General features: G+C 26.2%; 2 protein-coding genes across 3 annotated transcripts; both read right to left on the reverse strand.

Annotated features, from left to right (window-relative positions):
* Positions 1-40: 40 nt before the first annotated feature.
* LOC149878362 (uncharacterized) lies at positions 41-2,659 on the reverse strand. 2 transcript variants are annotated; one of them, XM_090073271.1, is made up of 4 exons: positions 2,557-2,659; positions 1,771-1,971; positions 844-1,695; positions 41-430 (listed from the first exon to the last, which is right to left on the reverse strand). In XM_090073271.1, the coding sequence occupies exons 2-4, from the start codon at positions 1,961-1,963 to the stop codon at positions 147-149; spliced, it is 1,329 nt and encodes a 442-aa protein (XP_089929397.1). In that variant the 5' UTR covers positions 1,964-1,971; positions 2,557-2,659; the 3' UTR covers positions 41-146. The 2 variants fall into 2 exon arrangements, with proteins under 2 accessions (XP_089929397.1, XP_089929398.1); XM_090073272.1 differs by lacking the exon at positions 2,557-2,659 and adding an exon at positions 2,533-2,555.
* Positions 2,660-4,111: 1,452 nt separating this feature from the next.
* Positions 4,112-21,566, reverse strand: LOC145193600 (casein kinase I-like). The gene is made up of 8 exons (XM_080071073.2): positions 21,423-21,566; positions 19,230-19,340; positions 18,909-19,057; positions 10,182-10,410; positions 9,837-10,007; positions 5,083-5,231; positions 4,860-4,998; positions 4,112-4,762 (listed from the first exon to the last, which is right to left on the reverse strand). The coding sequence occupies exons 1-8, from the start codon at positions 21,496-21,498 to the stop codon at positions 4,602-4,604; spliced, it is 1,185 nt and encodes a 394-aa protein (XP_079927199.2). The 5' UTR covers positions 21,499-21,566; the 3' UTR covers positions 4,112-4,601.
* Between the last annotated feature and the right edge of the window lie 843 nt (positions 21,567-22,409).

Here is a 22,409-nt window from a genome sequence, read left to right on the forward strand (position 1 = left end):
TACAAATTTCCAGCTACCAAATATTCATTTAATGCGACTGTTAAGTGGAAAGGTTTTTATTGAAATAAACATTTTGCTAAAAATAACTGTCATACAAAAATTTAGTTTTGAAATATTTCATTTAAAGGTATTTTAAGTATAACACTTTAATTATTGTAAAAATGAAACAAACTCATAACGTTGGCATAAATTGACCCAAAGCAAGCGATGGTACCAATCACACATATTACTACCAGTGTAACTTTTTGTGAAATAGTGGCATTAACTTTAAGCTTCCAATACATTAACGACGGAATATGAAATGATAGAGGACTTATCAGCAACCCACCAGAGAGTGATACTATAATGTCAAATCGTGGGATGCACTGAGCGCATAATAATGTGAATAATACCAAGATCGTTCGAATGGTGCATCTTTGCCAGCCAAATCCTGGGAATTTTTTTAATCTTTAAATTTTTTTCAGTTTTAAAAATATTCAACCCAATAAAATATTATAATTATAATTATTAGCATTTTGTAGTTATTGTTGGTGTTATTCTTATTATCATTATTCGTCTTCTTTCTCTTCTTGTTATTCTTGTTGTTTTATTATTATTATTATTATTATTATTATTATTATTATTATTATTATTATTATTATTATTATTATTATTATTATTATTATTATTATTATTATTATTATTATTATTATTATTATTATTATTATCATCATCTTGCCTCTCTTCTTCAAACTTTATGCAAATCTAAACATTCACTGTAACAACTTTTTAATGTTTTATCAAAAAATCTTACTATTTTTTTTATCAAAATAATCTTAAATAAATAATATTAATTAATCTTACCCCTTGAAATCTTAAGTTTCTCTTCTAAGTCTTGAGCTATGTTGTTAAAAACCAAATTATAAGCACAAATAAAATGGCCAGCTAGAAGAATAAGAGATGCATACCCCAACCTTTTCAAATGAACTTTCATGTTTTCATCAATTACATTTGAAAGCTCTAGGGCATTATTAATAATATTCGGTTTGACCTTATCACCCAATAAAATCATCCCCAATAAACCAACAGGAATATAAATAAAAGCTACGATGATATAAGAAATAAAAGCTGATTTAAACATTTTTGTTCCGTCTTTCATATCGCTTTGTATATTGGGGAAAAATGGAACCCCACAAAAACCAAATAAAATAGTCCCGAATCCAAAGAAGAAGGTAACAGGTGTTACTTTGCGTACAGGTACTTTGCTTAAGTCAGAGGGAGCATGTAGAAACAAGTTTGTGGTGAAGAGGATTGCGGCACAAGTTGTTGTTAGCACTGCAAATAAAGCGACCATCCAAAAATCACTAGGTGATCCAAACCACGAGATTGGAATTAAAAAGGCGGTTATAATGCAAATCCAAAATCGGAACTTGTAGTGCGTCAGTAAGTCTGGAACAAACTCTTGAAAAAATGAGATGAGAAGTTCAGTGGAAATGAGCAAGTAAATTGTTGTCACGCAAATTGTAAAGATGTAAAGAATTGCTTGAGAAATTTTTTTGGGTATATGTCCCAAAGAATGTTGAACGGCTCTTGTGTAAGGATCTCTAGCTTTATGTCTATCTTCTTCTCCAACAATCGTAATAATTTCTGATAAGATTTTAGACATGTATAAATTAGAACCTAAACTAACTAACATTATTCCCAAACTCCACCATCCTAAAATACGAAATATAAAGTTGTATTTTTTATATCATTCATGGGTAATGTTAAAAATATATTACACTTTTGTACCTGCATTAGCCGACGCGTCGCCCATGGCAACAACACCACCACCAACCACTTCTCCAACTATGAATAAAATTGCCATCCTCCATGACAATTTTCCCTTGTGCTCGGTAGATTGCAACAAATTCTGTTTTTCACTTCCTTCATATTCAAAAGCACTTCTCAGTAGTTCACCTTTTTGCTCAACACTTTCCGACATTTTAAAACCTTGAAAGCACACAATAAAGACAAAAATAGTTTTTTTTTTTTTTTAAATTAATTATAGTAAGTTGTTTGTTATTGTGGTAAAACAAGTGTTCTGTAAATATACTAAGTTTGCCACCATGTTTTAACATAACTCATTTGTGACGCTTTGACATACAGTTAAAAGCACGTGTTTTAATGGAAAGACTATTAATAAGGTAAACGTTCATAAAAAAGTTAAAAAAATTAACTAAAAAACAATAAATTTAAAAGAATCGCCTTTGAAACTAAAATAAAATTATAAATCCTCTTAAATAAAGTTGAGTTTTTAATGCTGTTGAATGTAAAATCGTACTTACTGTAAAATAAAATAAAAACTACATACAATTATCAATATTGTATGTATTTATTTTACATAAACTTCTTTTCCCGAGCATTTAAGTATTTATTACATAATTGACAAAAGAAGTTAAACTTCAAAAATATTTTGTCAATTTATAAACTATAGCTCACCTAAATTTATAAACTATAGCTCACCTAAATTTATAAACTATAGCTCACCTAAATTTATAAACTATAGCTCACCTAAATTTATAAACTATAGCTCACCTAAATTGAGGCAAAGCGAAACATGATTCTTCCAAGGGAAAATTTGAAGTTTTTGTAAGTGATGTCCTTTTTCTGATCATTTTTTATGTTACATAAGATTTTTAATTTGTAAACATTTTATGTAAACATTGAAGATCTTTTATAAACATTACGTAGAAAATCTATGATGCATCAAAATTTGGTGACATTTTATAAAAATTCCTGAAATCTCTGAAATTTTAACTATTTTTTACTCTGAAGTAATTACATTTTATTTCAAATGAAGCAATTTTATTTATTTAGTGCAGTTTTGCTGAATAATAACTTTTAGATATAAAGTTATATTTTCAGATGAGAAATTTATGTATAAATAATAAAACCTGTTTTCATTAAATTAAAAACAGTTGAAACCATTAAAAGAAAATAAGGTTGCATTAAGACAAATTTTTAATGTGGAACTAATAAACATTTTAAATAAACATAAAAATATGAAAGTAGAAAATTTTTAAAAAGAGATTGTAATTCTAACTAAAATGAATGGGAATAGGCTTTGACAAAGGCTTGATAAAGTTCATCTTGTGATTCATCTTGTGATTTCTTTACTACAAAACGAAAAGAAGAATAAGAGGAATAGGAGTTTTGAGAATTCGCGTGAAAATTAAAAATGAAAAATTTTGTAACGTTTTTCAGTTTTTGTTTTTGTTTTAAAACTTTTTAATAGTAATAAAATATAATGATAAAAAAAAAAAACACTTTTTACTGGAAGCAAAAACAAATGACTAAAAGAAGAAACCAACGTTTTACAAACCATTATGTGTAATGAACTTTTTTTTTAAAGGATTCCTTGTAGCAAGATTTTACTGCATTACCAACAAATTTTTTGAATTTTTTTCTTCTAAATATCATCGTCATTATCATAACTTAGGTTCTATCCCTTTGACAAAGATTGCGTGAAAGTTTGCGGAAAATCCACAGGTTACTTGAATGCAGGTTACCGGAAATTTTTTTACTCAGTAACAGTACTTAACGTTACTTTAGAAATTTTTAATTTTTTTATTCAAAAAGAGGATTTAACATGGGAAAGATTTTTTTGCTCCCTTAAAAAACGCTTAAATGGTAAAAATTTTTTTTTTTTTACTCAAAAAATACGAGATTAACCAAACACTTTTTTCGTCGGACAAAACGAAAAAAAATATTGGCATCGATTCTAAGAAGAGCTTTTGATAAATAAGTTTCTAAAATAAATACTAAAAATGATGATAGAGGTTTCAAACTTTTGACTTATGAATTTGGATTTATTTTCTTATCATTAGGCGATTACTTGCTCTTTTGCGAGGAACCATGCAAGTTCAATAGACGTGGTTTTTAAATTGTTCTCTCGTTGACTTTTTTTATTGTTGAAATCAAAAAAATCTTACTCTTCACCGAAAATAGAATAAAAATCCTTTTTTATGCTACGCACCAATATTTGCACATTAATATTTCCGACCCACTTAAAAAAACAACGCATTTTAAGTAAGTTAAACTACTGCAGCAACATTTTCTCTCATTCGATGTTTATAGTAACAAGAAATTCTAAAGAAAAAATTGTTTATTTTGAGTATCAGTAAAACATTTACAAATCGTCACGTGGGATAAAAATGTTAAAAAGTGAAGCGGTTTCAAACAGTAAAAACACAAGGAAAGCACAAAATTCTACGACAAGCACAGATAAAACCAATCAGTAGTTTTAAGGACCATGATTTGTAATTAAGATCCATTAACATGCATGAGTAGAATTAAGAAAGCAGCTACTCAACAAGTTGTTTACCGTTTTATAACGCTTCCCATTGGCGATAGCTACACAATTCGACTTAATACAAAATTCAAGACAACGCAACGCAAATAATCACGTCGCCGATTTGAAAGATCAGCAAATATGTGGTGATATATTTAGGAATGATCATATCATTTTAAAAGTGAGGAAAAAAACTCAGTCGAATAAAACACGTTTAGCAAGTTACGCCAAAGCTAACTCTCCCAGTATATTAGGGATTCAGAGAAATCTTATACTAATTGTTCAACTTTTAGTGTTTGCTAGAAGATATTCTATGATAGCGTGTTGGGTTATGCGTAGTCTCTCCAATTTCTCTACTAGTTCGTCTTCCAGTGACCGTTTGTAAGATTCCACTGTGAATTTGAGAATCAGAAACATCTTCTTCTTCTTCTAGTTGATTTTGTTTTTCCACTAAAAGTACAAATGTGATAAATTTTCAAACCAGCGAATGATTTTTACTCAATTTTTTTTTTTTTTTCTTTAAAAAAAAAAAGATGCAATCATTTACATGTTGGGAATTTTGGTCTAACTCCGGAGCTTAAACCCCGATTAACAGTTGAAGGTCGCAATTGCTGCCCTCCACTAACAGCATAGTTATGGATGTCTTGTTTGCGTTCCTCTTCTCCGCTTCGTGCAGACGAACCACCCTAAATAGATTTTAAGAAATTAATACATGTTACAGAAATTGATAAATAACAAACAATTAACATGTTAAGAACTAATGTTTATACCACTCTTAGTAAGTTCCAATCAAATATATAGTCATAGGTGAATCCCTGACGATGAAACAAACTTCTGAATATCTGTCTCAAGTAACTGTAATCAGGTTTATCATCAAAACGAAGTGCTCTACAGTAATTCAGGTAGGTTGCGAATTCGGCTAAATAAAAATACCCTAAAAGTACTAACCTTAAAATGTGTCCTTAGAAATTAACCTGGAAACTACTTAATACACTTATTTACTGTCAGTTTAGGTATTTTGTACACTATTTACTAACAATTTCTAAAGTTTCGACCAAAATCATGACAAGTTCTACTTAAAGTGCATGTTAAGGTTTTGATCGAATTTTCACTTCAATCTATACACAAGTCGTTAAAGATTTTCATATTTTTATAAGATATATTTCTATAAGATATGTTCCAAGTGCCAAAATCGTCTCAATGGAGTTATGTTGTTTTCCAACCTGCTTGGAAATAGTCAATTCCATTTGTGAAAAACTTTACAGAAAAACTTTAAATTTTATACAACTTTTTCTTTTTCCAAATGAAAGCCACTCTGATTTTGTTGTTGCAACTTTTATGAAGGATTTGGATACTTTTAATGGTTTTTATAAATTGGTTAATTTGCTTCGATATTTTCTAAAGGAACGTAGAGTAAGATTTTTAATTCTTGGTTGATAGATTAGCTGAGTATTTAAAATGTTTTGTTTATGCAGCAATCATCAGCCATTGTGTGTGTAGAACCACATACACAATGGCTGATGATTGCCGAAAGGCATGAAACTCAGAGTTCCATAAAAAGGTGTTTTTATTCATTTTATATGAATGCTTTGGTTGTGGGAATTTATGATGTCTTTTATGTTCGGCATGCAGCTGTAGCTCACTTTAATGTAATTTCTATTGAAAATCTTATGGAGTTTGTGGTTTACTGGGAAATGTTTGTCGACCAGGTTTAAAAACCGCTTTCCTATATTTGTGCAAACATTTTTGCTGTAAGAAGGATTGAACCAGATAATTCTTCGCTTACGGCTTTTGTTGTTAATAGGTTGTAAATTGGGGATGTATTTAAGCTTTTGGTCGTAACCAGATTTTTTTAAGGCTTCTTCGTACATATAAGAAGAATTTCTGAAGATATGCAAAAGCTCTAAAGTTCGTTTCGAAGAGAATAACAAGAATTAAGACAAGGACAAGGTTCTGTTAAATTAAAAAAGAAAACAATACAAGAACAAATAAAAGAACAACTTGGACTTGTTATTGATGTCTTTAAGTCGGGTGGTTCAGGTACATTGAATAATTGAAATATTGGGAGAAGGTTTTTTGAGAATGCTCAAATAGTATCTAGCATTATTGGACTTGATTTATGTATAATGAAAATGATTTATGTTGAGTTACAAACATTATCCTCAGGATTGCAAATCGATCCAGATGCTTTCCAAGTGTATTGTGTAAATGTTGAAAATAGATATGTAGAATTGTATTCATGGTATTATATGCCACAAAGTTTACATTGTATTTTATTACATGGACATAAAGTTGTACAACAACTTTCATTACCTATTGGATTGCTTTCTGAAGAAGCTCAAGAATTATGCAATGAGGACTTTAAGAAATTTCGGGAGCATTTTTCACGCAATTGTTCCCAAAAAAAACTAACAAAGATGTTTTAAGAAGGCTTCTTTTGTTCCTCAGATCCTATCAGTATACTATCAGTAGGTATAGAAAAAAAGTTCAAGCAAAAAGAAACCATTCAATCCAGAAGTGATACAACTTTTAAAACCACCTTTATTTCCTGTTACATCATAATCAATACCCTCTTGAATATTTAAGAAAATAATTGTGAAAAATGAAAAAAAAAATATTTATATTATTATATACACAAAAAGGTTTAAGCTTTAAGTTCTTTTTTTACATGGAGTAGTTGGCTTTAAGAAATATAAAATTGAGCCCTAGAACTCTATAAAAATACCTAAAATTAGTAACTAAGCCAACAATAATGCAAAATGAATGGTTGCTAGGCATTTCAGGTGGCCCTATCAACCAAATAAAAAAACCAACAGTGCCATTACATTCGTATTATGAAAAAATACTCAATCTGATAATTATGGGGGTAATACGATAAGTATTTTAAAAGTTATTACTATTGTGCAGTTAATATTGATTTTGGTAAACAAAAGGTTGCTAAGCAATTTAGGTATCCATAGCAAGCAAGAATTTAAACTAATGTCACCGTTGAAACCGCAATCCTCAAATTAGTAAACAGGACAAAAATGGCTCTTAAATCTTTTTTATATAACGAGTTATTAATTTTGTCCAGTAAAAGTGAATTCTGGCCCATTCTGTAGTGTTTTGAAACAAAATTTCGGCCGAAACAGAATAAGTAAAAGGTTGTTGAAGCAGAAATTTCGGATTCGGTTTCGGCCGAAACCGATACCGAAGCCGAAAGTTTCCATTCACTACAATTAGCGGCAACATTTCACCAAGACGATATTTTAATTACATAACGAGTATTTATTATTATTAAAAAGTGGACTTTCCTGAATTTTAATTGAACTAACCACAATTGTTATAACTATTTAAAGAGAAAAAAAACTTTTTCTTTTTTAAAAAATTAAAAACATTTTTGAGTGCTTTTGATTTTATTTAAAAAATAAACAGTTGAATTGTCCTCCTAACCGGCTGAGCCGTTTTTAACAACTTAATCTAAAAAATGACATTAAAAAATAAGCGATTTTTAATTTTTATCAACATTTTAACCAATAGATTAAGAAAATACATTGCAAAATAAGTAAAAAATGTTTTTAACTTTTAGTTATATCTAATACAAAATATTGTAAAATATCGAAAAGTTTCGAAACCCATACGATATTTTATTGGAACGTATCGACTCATATCGAAACTCAAAAAATATCGTTATATATTTTTAACAATAATTAATGCAATATTTATCGCTAATAACGATACGATACAAAAATGATAATGTTAATATCGAAACCCAAGCGATATTTTTTTGAAATCATATCGAAACATATCGAATCATATCGAAACATTATCGTAAAAAATATCGGTTAGCTTCGATATTTCGATAACGATACGCAGATTCTTATTAGTCACTGATCTCAAAAATTTTACTTTGAGATTAGTAGTTATAACTTAATTACTGTTGTTATACATATGTTGTCTGATCATCATTTAGCTATGTAACTATGTGTTCAGTAAATCCATATTATTTACATGTGTCTTAAAGACACCACAGTTTTTATATTTATAGAGTAAGCTACAAATTGTGTATTTTTCTAAACCTAAAGCAAACAATTGGTTAGACTTATAGACCACCTGAAATTTAAGATTTTCTAATTTAAATATTGAATAGCATTTTAGGCCAGGCACACATCTGACTGCCAGGTCTAAAATACTCTTAAACCTTGATGATAATCTTCTGATTGTCAAGAATATAACTGTTCCTTCATAAAAATTGTTATTCTACCCTCATAAAGTTAACAATCTTCTTTCATAAAGCTGCAGAAGTTAAATTGGATGCAGTGAAATATATGCAATTAGTATTTAAATACTTAAAAATAGTTAAAAAAGTTGTAAATGAGCCAGTTTTTATGCTTTCATATACTTATAATTAATATTATAATAGTTAAATATATATATATATATATATATATATATATATATATATATATATATATATATATATATATATATATATATATATATATATAGTTAAAATATAATACTTATATTTATGTTGAAAGTTACACAAATGATTTTTAAGAACACAAAAACATAAACCCTCATGGTTATATAAGCATGGACACAAGATACGTAATTAGAATAAAATCTTTTTCATTGTTTCGATGTCAGAGTTTACTAAAAGAGTATGGATATTGCTTTAAAACCAACATTCTAGGGTTGTAAGATAAACGATTTTAATAGTTCTTTTTGAACTTTTAGGAACTATGCTTTAACATGGACTTCAAAATTTTGTAACATGCTTTATTTGCCGTATTGAATATATATTTTTGATAACTTGTTAAAATTATGTTATCAGAATGATATTTTAAATCTAAACTGTTTTTCAGCAGTATTAACAACTGATTTAAACCATGATATTATAATATGTATAACTCTTCAGAGGTTTCTTTATAAAGGCTGAATACAAATTACGCTATGTATTTTATAAAGGCTGAATACAAATTGCACTAAGTATTTGTAGTATTTTGTATTTATGTATCAGAGTAGAAAAAGGGCATTGCTAAGATATTAGACAAATTAGTACCCAGTTGGTATTTTGCCATGCAGCCAGTGTATCATCATTTATTTTTGATTTCTTTTGAAAAGAAAGAAATATTGTAAGAGCTGCAATATTTTTAAGATTAAAATATTAAAAGAAAGAACTTCAAGTTCTCGTTCTTCAAAACTTGAATTTATTGCCATATTTAATTAACATTATATTAACATAGAATTGCCTTTGGTTTATGATGATTTTATTTGAAATTTTAGAAATTGTTAGTAAAAAGTGTTTAAAATACACGAAATTCACAGCTGAAACTGGCATTTAAATAGGTACATAGAAACAATGGTTACTATTACTATTACCAACTATTACTAATACCAAACATATTTACATATAAGGATTTAACATTTGGAAGGTTCCAAGTAGTAAAGGGATTGATTTAGTGGACTTCTTAGTTTTAATTGATAATTTGCAAATTATGATTTCTTTTAGAAAATTAACAAGGTTCTGTAAAAAACTTACATGGATAACCACGACAAAGCTGTTCAATAGAAGTTGACATCTTTTTTTCACTAATTTTCTCATACTTTTGTCGCTTTGTTCCAGCTCGCAAACCTTGCCAAGGCAAAGTACCCAGATTAAAATACATTAGAACATAAGCCAATGACTCCATATCATCTCTCCTACTTTGCTCTTAACACAAATATTTAAAGTTAAAATGTACATTAACTTTCTCTATATTACATAAGTTTAGTCGGTATCAAGCTGATAAACAGAATAAATATATTACTGTTTAAAGAACATAAATTTTAAATTAAAAAAAAACAAAAACATATCAAAAAGAAAATGCAGGTTTTAAAAAAGTACCAATTCCTAGATGTGTATTGACACTAGCATATCGTGCAGTTCCTGTAAGGTTTTTGTTTTCTCTATATGGAATGTGTTGATGAGTTTTTTGGTCACGATACTTCTTTGCAAGACCGAAATCAATAATATAAACAAGGTTCCCTTTTTTTGCCAATCCCATCAGAAAGTTATCTGGTTTTACATCTCTGTGAATAAAGTTCTTTGAATGTACATACTCTAAACGACTGATCTGAAATAAATAAAATTTTTGAAAAATCTTCATTTTAAAAAATTATGCTCAGAATAAAAATCAGGATGAGAAAAAGAAGGGGAGACTGGGTGAGATGGGACACAACATTCTTAAATGACTTGAAGAAGAATTTTGACTAAAATTAGCATTAAGTTGATGCATGTATACATGAAAGTTTTTTTTTTTTTAGCAATATAAAATGTTCCATTCATGAAAATGTTCTATCAATAAGAAAAATGTAAAAAAATAGGAATTTGATATATGATTTTATACTTTTCTATTCTACTCAATTATATATATATACCATTTTATGTAAATATTTTTCATTTACTGTTATTTATTATATATACCTTATATACAATCACAAGTAATGAAAGTAATTGCAAATCAACAACTAAAATATATAAACTCCATTAATTTTACCTGAAAAAACACACAAAATGTTGATTTTTACTCAACTCAAACATTACTTATTTGAGTGAAGAAAAGTGTGAGACAGTTGAAACACCAGGGGGACACACATGTACAATTACATGAAAAATAAAACAGTCACACAAAACTTAAAACTGCTTTTGCAATAAAAAGTAGAAATTCAATTGTATCTACACTGATAAAATGTTAATAGTTTTATTAGTAAATTTGTGATAATTTTCTGTAACTATTTAATGATTTTTAATAACAAGTCAAGGCCAGAGACAAATGTTAATCAAAAGATAACTGGCAAAACCTGTTTCAGAGAACCATGACTCAAAGATTGCAATAAAAACACTTATGTAAATTGAAGATAAAATCCATGGTTTTGCCAAAACAACATCCAATTTAATAAACATTTGCAGGAACATTAGTAAAAGAAAATTTTGCAGATTTCTTGAGATTTTTAGGGATTGGAGATTTTAGATTTTTTTAAAGAGGTGTTTGAGATTTTTTAGAGAAAATTTAGGAGATTTTCTTGAGATTTTAGAGGTTATAAAAACAAAAAACCAAAAAAAAACAGAAGAAGAAAGAGGTAATAGAATATTTTCAAAGAGAAAGAGGAGATTTGTAAGCTAAAAATAGTTTTAATAACTACAAAGCATAAAGAAGTCAAGTAAAACTGAGTTTATTAATCAAACTATTGTGGAAATAACAGTTATAACTAGTTTCAAAAAATGAAGTTATAAATCCACAGGCTATTGTAAAATAGTAAAATGCAATCAAACACCATTCATAAAATACTATTACTATTACTCTTATTATTTTTCATGACTAAAGTGTCTTACATTAAAACTATTTTCAGCTTACAAATCTCCTCTTTCTCTTTGAAAATATTCTTTTACCTCTTTCTTCTTTTGTTTATTTTGTTTTTTTTTGTTTTTTGTTTTTATAACCTCTAAAATCTCAAGAAAATCTCCTAAATTTTCTCTAAAAAATCTCAAACACCTCTTTAAAAAAATCTAAAATCTCCAATCCCTAAAAATCTCAAGAAATCTGCAAAATTTTCTTTTACTAATGTTCCTGCAAATGTTTATTAAATTGGATGTTGTTTTGGCAAAACCATGGATTTTATCTTCAATTTACATAAGTGTTTTTATTGCAATCTTTGAGTCATGGTTCTCTGAAACAGGTTTTGCCAGTTATCTTTTGATTAACATTTGTCTCTGGCCTTGACTTGTTATTAAAAATCATTAAATAGTTACAGAAAATTATCACAAATTTACTATACTCTTTTTAAGTAAACTGTAGTGAACTTGATATGGGTTTTTTTTAACAATTATTCTTAAAAAACCTGTTATATCACTAGTAAATAATTTTGTATCACTACAAACCAAACTAGATACATTTTACTTAAAAATCAAAATAGTACTTTATCCTCTACACTGCAGGTTATCATAATTAGACAAAAACAAAACTCATGTCTAAAGTGTGTACACGAAATAAATGTGAAAATAGAAAAACACCTAAAAAAAAGTACTCCTCAATTTTTATTTCAAACCAAGTAATAATTTTAATACAATAATATAAGAAGATCAAACATTAAAAAAAAAAAATTATTATCATTCCTGTGGGAATCTAATAAAATTTCGAGCTTTTGCTTTAGTGGTACCCATAAGCTTGCACACAGAAAAAGAATCAAAACTATTTGATGCTTTTTTAAATGATATTTTAATATCTTTAATATTTCTGCAAAGCTTTTTTGTTTTTTGCATTTTTCTTTTAATAATAGCCCAGTACTTTTCAATAACTCTCAATTCTGGGCAGTTTGGAGGATTTTCCATTTTAGGCACAAATTTCACATTATTCTTTTTATACCATTCCATAGCTAGTTTACAATAATGAATTGAAGCTAAATCAGGCCAGAACACAGGTCTGTTATTATGTAATTTAATGAGAGGTAAAAGGCGTTTTTGTAAACATTCTTTAACATATATTTGACCAGAAAGTGTGGACTGAGAAATATAAGGTGCTGATTTTTTGCCATAACTGCAAATAGCTTGCCAAATCAAAGCTTTTTTAGCAAACTTGTCATGTTTTGTGTACTTAAAATTCTTATCTGCTTTTCCCCTATATTTGGCAATATAATAAACAGCACCAGGAATCTGTTGATGATCATACTTAATATAAGTTTAATTGTCTTCAATAATACAGAAATTTTTAGAAATAAAATTGTCATACAACTTTCTGCCGAGGGTTCTTGCACTTTTTTGTTGAGTTTCAGAACATTTGGGTACTTTTTGTGCTTTGAAAGAATGAAAACCATGTTTGTTTCTAACTTTTGCAACCAAAACTATGAGAAAATCCATATACTTTAGCGCATTCCCTTGGTGAAAGGCTTGGGTTATTCTTAAAACTGTTAACCAATTTTCTAACTAGTTTTATATCTTTAAAACCTTCCTTTCTTCCACCGCAAGATTTGTGTTTGATCGATTTTGTTTGAGAAAAACTTTGAATAACCTGACTAACAGTGTATGGATGTATTTGCAACAATTTTGCTACCAATTTGTAGCTAATATTAGGATTTAGTAAATACTTGTGCATAATTTTTTCTCTTACGCCTTCTTCTTTTATCATTTTTAAAACTAATTTCAAGTTAAATCCAAAACCTAACATTTTTTTGAAACCACAACACGTTATAAACAAAATACAAAACAATTAAAAAGATTTTAACATAACCACTGAAAAAAAAAAATGTGCTTACTCTTTCACATTTATTTTGTGTACACACTTTACTCCAGCAACACTAGTATATCATACTAACAATATCACTAAACATCTTGGCATACTGACATACTGAACAGATAGGAAATACAAAAACTCTAGAACAATGTCTGTAAATTCAAAGAAAATCTTTCTTTAAAAAAATAAAAATAAAAACTAAGTAAGATAAATAAATAGTAAAAAAGTAAGATATATAATTCAACAAAAACAAAAAAGAAAAGAAAAATTAATATAAAGAAAGAAAAATCATCACCAAGCTACTTCAATCAATGATCAAACAAAGTATTTTTAATTATAACAAAAGATAAACAAAAAGTAAAAACAGAGAATTAAAGGACATCAAAAAGGTTGCTCATATTGGCTAACAATTCTTCTATTAAAAGAATCAAATTTTAAGCTTATTTTAAGCTGCTACAAGTAGGACATATTCAAAATTGCTATAAATAGAACACTCCTAATCTATCAACAATATAATCTATCAACAATATAATCTATCAACAATATAATCTATCAACAATATAATCTATCAACAATATAATCTATCAACAATATAATCTATCAACAATATAATCTATCAACAATATAATCTATCAACAATATAATCTATTAACAATATAATCTATCAACAATATAATCTATCAACAATATAATCTATCAACAATATAATCTATCAACAATATAATCTATCAACAATATAATCTATCAACAATATAATCTATCAACAATATAATCTATCAACAATATAATCTATTAACAATATAATCTATCAACAATATAATCTATCAACAATATAATCTATCAACAATATAATCTATCAACAATATAATCTATCAACAATATAATCTATCAACAATATAATCTATCAACAATATAATCTATCAACAATATAATCTATCAACAATATAATCTATCAACAATATAATCTATCAACAATATAATCTATCAACAATATAATCTATCAACAATATAATCTATCAACAATATAATCTATCAACACTCCTAATCTATCAACAATATAATCTATCAACAATATAATCTATCAACAATATAATCTATCAACAATATAATCTATCAACAATATAATCTATCAACAATATAATCTATCAACAATATAATCTATCAACAATATAATCTATCAACAATATAATCTATCAACAATATAATCTATCAACAATATAATCTATCAACAATATAATCTATCAACAATATAATCTATCAACAATATAATCTATCAACAATATAATCTATCAACACTCCTAATCTATCAACAATATAATCTATCAACAATATAATCTATCAACAATATAATCTATCAACAATATAATCTATCAACAATATAATCTATCAACAATATAATCTATCAACAATATAATCTATCAACAATATAATCTATCAACACTCCTAATCTATCAACAATATAATCTATCAACAATATAATCTATCAACAATATAATCTATCAACAATATAATCTATCAACAATATAATCTATCAACAATATAATCTATCAACAATATAATCTATCAACAATATAATCTATCAACAATATAATCTATCAACACTCCTAATCTATCAACAATATAATCTATCAACAATATAATCTATCAACAATATAATCTATCAACAATATAATCTATCAACAATATAATCTATCAACAATATAATCTATCAACAATATAATCTATCAACAATATAATCTATCAACAATATAATCTATCAACAATATAATCTATCAACAATATAATCTATCAACAATATAATCTATCAACAATATAATCTATCAACAATATAATCTATCAACAATATAATCTATCAACAATATAATCTATCAACAATATAATCTATCAACAATATAATCTATCAACAATATAATCTATCAACAATATAATCTATCAACAATATAATCTATCAACAATATAATCTATCAACAATATAATCTATCAACAATATAATCTATCAACAATATAATCTATCAACAATATAATCTATCAACAATATAATCTATCAACAATATAATCTATCAACAATATAATCTATCAACAATATAATCTATCAACAATATAATCTATCAACAATATAATCTATCAACAATATAATCTATCAACAATATAATCTATCAACAATATAATCTATCAACAATATAATCTATCAACAATATAATCTATCAACAATATAATCTATCAACACTCCTAATCTATCAACAATATAATCTATCAACAATATAATCTATCAACAATATAATCTATCAACAATATAATCTATCAACAATATAATCTATCAACACTCCTAATCTATCAACAATATAATCTATCAACAATATAATCTATCAACAATATAATCTATCAACAATATAATCTATCAACAATATAATCTATCAACAATATAATCTATCAACAATATAATCTATCAACAATATAATCTATTAACAATATAATCTATCAACAATATAATCTATCAACAATATAATCTATCAACAATATAATCTATCAACAATATAATCTATCAACAATATAATCTATCAACAATATAATCTATCAACAATATAATCTATCAACAATATAATCTATCAACAATATAATCTATCAACAATATAATCTATCAACAATATAATCTATCAACAATATAATCTATCAACAATATAATCTATCAACAATATAATCTATCAACACTCCTAATCTATCAACAATATAATCTATCAACAATATAATCTATCAACAATATAATCTATCAACAATATAATCTATCAACAATATAATCTATCAACAATATAATCTATCAACAATATAATCTATCAACAATATAATCTATCAACACTCCTAATCTATCAACAATATAATCTATCAACAATATAATCTATCAACAATATAATCTATCAACAATATAATCTATCAACAATATAATCTATCAACAATATAATCTATCAACAATATAATCTATCAACAATATAATCTATCAACACTCCTAATCTATCAACAATATAATCTATCAACAATATAATCTATCAACAATATAATCTATCAACAATATAATCTATCAACAATATAATCTATCAACAATATAATCTATCAACAATATAATCTATCAACACTCCTAATCTATCAACAATATAATCTATCAACAATATAATCTATCAACAATATAATCTATCAACAATATAATCTATCAACAATATAATCTATCAACAATATAATCTATCAACAATATAATCTATCAACAATATAATCTATCAACAATATAATCTATCAACAATATAATCTATCAACAATATAATCTATCAACAATATAATCTATCAACAATATAATCTATCAACAATATAATCTATCAACAATATAATCTATCAACAATATAATCTATCAACAATATAATCTATCAACACTCCTAATCTATCAACAATATAATCTATCAACAATATAATCTATCAACAATATAATCTATCAACAATATAATCTATCAACAATATAATCTATCAACAATATAATCTATCAACAATATAATCTATCAACAATATAATCTATCAACACTCCTAATCTATCAACAATATAATCTATCAACAATATAATCTATCAACAATATAATCTATCAACAATATAATCTATCAACAATATAATCTATCAACAATATAATCTATCAACACTCCTAATCTATCAACAATATAATCTATCAACAATATAATCTATCAACAATATAATCTATCAACAATATAATCTATCAACAATATAATCTATCAACAATATAATCTATCAACAATATAATCTATCAACAATATAATCTATCAACAATATAATCTATCAACAATATAATCTATCAACAATATAATCTATCAACAATATAATCTATCAACAATATAATCTATCAACAATATAATCTATCAACACTCCTAATCTATCAACAATATAATCTATCAACAATATAATCTATCAACAATATAATCTATCAACAATATAATCTATCAACAATATAATCTATCAACAATATAATCTATCAACAATATAATCTATCAACAATATAATCTATCAACAATATAATCTATCAACAATATAATCTATCAACAATATAATCTATCAACAATATAATCTATCAACACTCCTAATCTATCAACAATATAATCTATCAACAATATAATCTATCAACAATATAATCTATCAACAATATAATCTATCAACAATATAATCTATCAACAATATAATCTATCAACAATATAATCTATCAACAATATAATCTATCAACACTCCTAATCTATCAACAATATAATCTATCAACAATATAATCTATCAACAATATAATCTATCAACAATATAATCTATCAACAATATAATCTATCAACAATATAATCTATCAACAATATAATCTATCAACACTCCTAATCTATCAACAATATAATCTATCAACAATATAATCTATCAACAATATAATCTATCAACAATATAATCTATCAACAATATAATCTATCAACAATATAATCTATCAACAATATAATCTATCAACAATATAATCTATCAACACTCCTAATCTATCAACAATATAATCTATCAACAATATAATCTATCAACAATATAATCTATCAACAATATAATCTATCAACAATATAATCTATCAACAATATAATCTATCAACAATATAATCTATCAACAATATACCCGTTGAGATTATTATTGAGATTTTTATTCAACACATCAAAGTATGCAATAATCTTAAATAATCTTTGATCAATTGTCACAAGGCTAACCATTTTAAATTAAACCTAAATGAAGATGTAACAGCTAAGAAGTTTAATGAGATTCATAAAGGATTGGGAGCACTTAAATGAGATGTATAAAGGACTGAAAGCTGAACTTTTAATTAAACATCAAAGAACTATTAGATTAGTGTGGGTGCAACCAGATTCTGGGGACGAGACAAAAAGTTATTTTAGATTTAAAAGTCTTTTGCCTTGAGATAACAAACCAACATACATCCTGTGGAAAAATTCAAACACTAAAGAAAAGAGACTAACAAGAACAAATAATTGACACCAAATATGGAAAATCTTACACAATAAATCTTTTTAATAAATGGTGATATCAAAAATGAATGTAAATTATTTTACTTTTATCTGTCTGATCTAATGTCAACAAAGCAAGACACTACCAATCAACATCTTAGATGAAAATCTATTGAGATTGCAGAAGAGAAGTAGAAATTCGGCTATCTTTATGAAAGTTCTTGTTTTTATATGTAAATTAAAATAATAATATATAAGAAAACAATTCAAAATAATTGTAACTATCAAAAAGATAATTTTTAAAAAATATGTTTTTTTTTTACCAATTGATCAGCAAGTAGTAGAACAGTTTTTATGCTGAACTTTCGGTTGCAAAAGTTAAATAAATCCTCTAAACTTGGCCCAAGAAGTTCCATTACAAGGACATTATAATCACCCTCTGTACCACACCATTTGATTGATGGAATACCCACTAAACAATGAGTAGCTTAATAAGTTCTATCATTTTTATTACCTAACTAAAAATGAAACTTTGAATTCAATGTAACTAGACATTAAATACAATTTTGTTATAAAAACTTCATTCTTCACTTCATTCTTCATTACTTGAAAAAGGTTTTTGAGCATAAAAACGAAAGACATACCTCCCCCTTGCATCATTCTGTAAAATTTTGCTTCAATGTGAAGTTGAGGATGTTTTGATTTTAAACATTCAAGTTTGATTGCCACTTCTTCATGACTTGTTATATGTGTACCTAAATAAAAACATTTTTACTTCTTCATAAGGTTTCATAGCTTTTTTACAATAAATGTTGCAACTTGTGTTTTTTTAAATCAGGGTAAAGTATAGGTAAATGCATTTGAGATTATCAATTTTTAAAGTGCCTATTTTTACATCACAACTGTTTATGGTTATTTCTTTCAAATCTTTCTCATGGGCTGGATTATTTTTTTCACTTAAACCTTGATTCAAAAAAAATCTTATTGTTTAATCAATTACAGGCTATCAACTTGTCATTTTTTTTTTCATTCTTTTTTGTTATGTTATGACAAAATGACAATTTGACAGTCTACAATTAGGAAAAGGCAATAATTCAATAAATTCATAAGCATGTTTTTGCCAGTCTTCAAATATCATAATGTTTAGTGAGCTAGATTATATAAATTATGAAAGCTTATTTAAATAAAACTCTTATCCACATGAACAACCATATTTTTGTTTTACCAAAGTAAATTTACAAAGTAGATTTAGAAAAGTTTTTTAGAAAAGATTTCTTTAGGTTAAATAAGAAATTTGGATTCAAATAGACAATCCAACAGAAAAAATCCTCAGCTGTAAAAGTTTGTCTAACATGTAGTACATGTAAAAGTTTCATTTCTGATCAAATTTTTTGTGTGAGTCACTCACTTTAATTTTGAATAAACATTGGGCAAGAATTTTTTTTAATAATAAGATTATAAATAATAACTTCAATTTCTACTTTTTTTTTTGTAATAACCATGTTTAATTGTAAATAAATAAAAAATAAATGTCTGATTGTCTGCTTGAATTTCTCTGAACATACAAATTACTTTATCTTGTTTTTATGTATTACACCTAAATTTATGTATTACACCTAAATTGACATTGAAATGTATGAAATCATCAAAAAAACATTTTTGTCACCTTTACATCTCATTTGCAGTCCATAATAAATAAATAATAAAGGAGAGAAATTCAACTAAGAACACACATTGGTTCTTGAGATATCATCAGTTGAAATTATACTGATACAGTATTTTAGTTATAAATGAGAAGAATCAACAAAGCAACTTTTAATATTTCATAAATGGTTTAGGGAATTTTCTAAAAATTTAGCAAAAACCTGTTTTTATCTTTTTTGCTCTAGTAATTCAAAAATAGCACTCTCAGGACTTGATAGTCTCAAGAAATACCTAGTTTATCTAGTTTTATTTTAAAATACTGACTTGTAAACTATTGATTAAAAAATTATTGATTGCAGTTAAAATAAAGGCTGTCATCCAAAACCAATGGGAGAAAGTTTAATTGTATATCATAAAAAAAACTAGAATCATGGTTTGTCTCTCTAATATTTAATTAAAATATACACTCAAAAAGAACATGTTTTCAGCATTTCTAAAACATAAACTTTATAATTAAAGATATTGAAATGTCTTTAAAAACATTTTTTAAAATGAAATACCAATACAGAATTAAATAGTGACTAGTTTAGGACTTTTATAGGTAGGGGGAGGGGCAAAAGGGGGAGAGGAAAAGAAGGGGAGAGGCTATTTCCCCCTTTGAACAAAATGCAGAGAAAACTAAACTTTTTTAGTTTAGTTGTTTCAAACCAATCAAGTTAAAAAACTACAGCTAAGAAGTTAAGTAAAGATGGTAAGAAATTTAATGTAAATTCAAGAAAAGATTTATTGATCAAAGTTAAAAAAAAACAAATAATTTTCTAGTAACTTAAAACTCCATTTTGCTACTTCTTCATTAAGGCAATTTTTTAGAAGAGAGTAGCAATGACATATGAAAGAAACTCATAGTAGTTCATCAAAAATGATAGCAAATTAGAGAAAGTATCATCACCACCTAAAAAAATACCTGTTTCTTACCCTGGTAAGAGCCCTATAGGAAACCAGGAAGCTTATAAGTATCAAAAAACAGCTTAGAGAATTTTTGTCACTTGTTCAAAGCATCTTAACAATCAAAAGATTTATACCATAATCATAAATTTAAAAAAATTAGAACAAGATATCTTTAGGAACTGTGCTCATATAAGGTAATTTTGTTCTGGTTTAATTTTTTCAAAATAAGTATTTAATATATTTACCTAAATAAATGTCTCCAAATGATCCACTGCCAATCTTCCTACCCAATCGATAACGATTTCCAACTCTTAACTCCATATTATTTATTTCACTAATTAATAAACCTTTTTTATAACTAAAAACACTTTAGGTATAACATTTTAGGGGTTTCTCAAAAAATAAAAACAAATGAAACTTTATAATTTATTTCACTTAAACTTTGTACTTTTTCACATTTATAAACTTAGGTATTATTTCAGAATAATCTATAATAGTCACTGCAGTTCTAAAATGAACCATGATAAACACATGTAATTTCAAAATAGCCTATTTCCTAAAATATAAATTTTACATTAAAGAATCGAGAAGCCTGATTCCTGCCCTTCCCTCCTGATAGGGCCTCATGTATAGTAATCAGGTTTTTTATATATATTTTTTGAGTTTAAACAGCCCAAAAATTTATGAAATGTGCTTTGTACTATAAATTCATGCTCACTGCTGTGTAGCTCAACTCCATTCTGGAATACACTCTCTTTTAAAATAGTTGTTTTAGTTTTATTAACACTCTTTTTAAAAATAGTTATCAAATTCATTAAAAATTGTGTTGTAGAAAATAAGAAGATTAATAGATTCTATTATTTCTTTTATAATTTAAATGTTTATGAAGAAGAGTAGCAGGTTCATCTTTTTTTAAACAAATAGAAGTCAAAGTTTTCTAAAAAAGGTCATATTCAGCAAGTTCAAAACAGAAGAAAACATTAAAACTCAGAAAAAATTCAAATTTTTATAAAAATGAATTGTCAAAGGGAATGAAGGACAAATGACACTGAATAATCAAGGCAATCAAACAACATTTTCTCAATTAAGTCAACTTATTTTACATTAAGTTGAATGGCTGCTAACTATATGTTAAAAGAATGCTGAGCACAGCTGAAAAACTATGTGTTCCAATTTTTTCTAAACACAAGATGCTCAGCCTTTGGAGCAGAACACTCTGCCTTGTGCTCCAA

Source organism: Hydra viridissima, unplaced genomic scaffold, assembly GCF_058129835.1.
Source record: "Hydra viridissima isolate aposymbiotic clone 2 unplaced genomic scaffold, HvirCarnegie_v1 scaffold_15, whole genome shotgun sequence".
In the NCBI taxonomy this organism is placed as follows: Eukaryota; Metazoa; Cnidaria; class Hydrozoa; order Anthoathecata; family Hydridae; genus Hydra; species Hydra viridissima.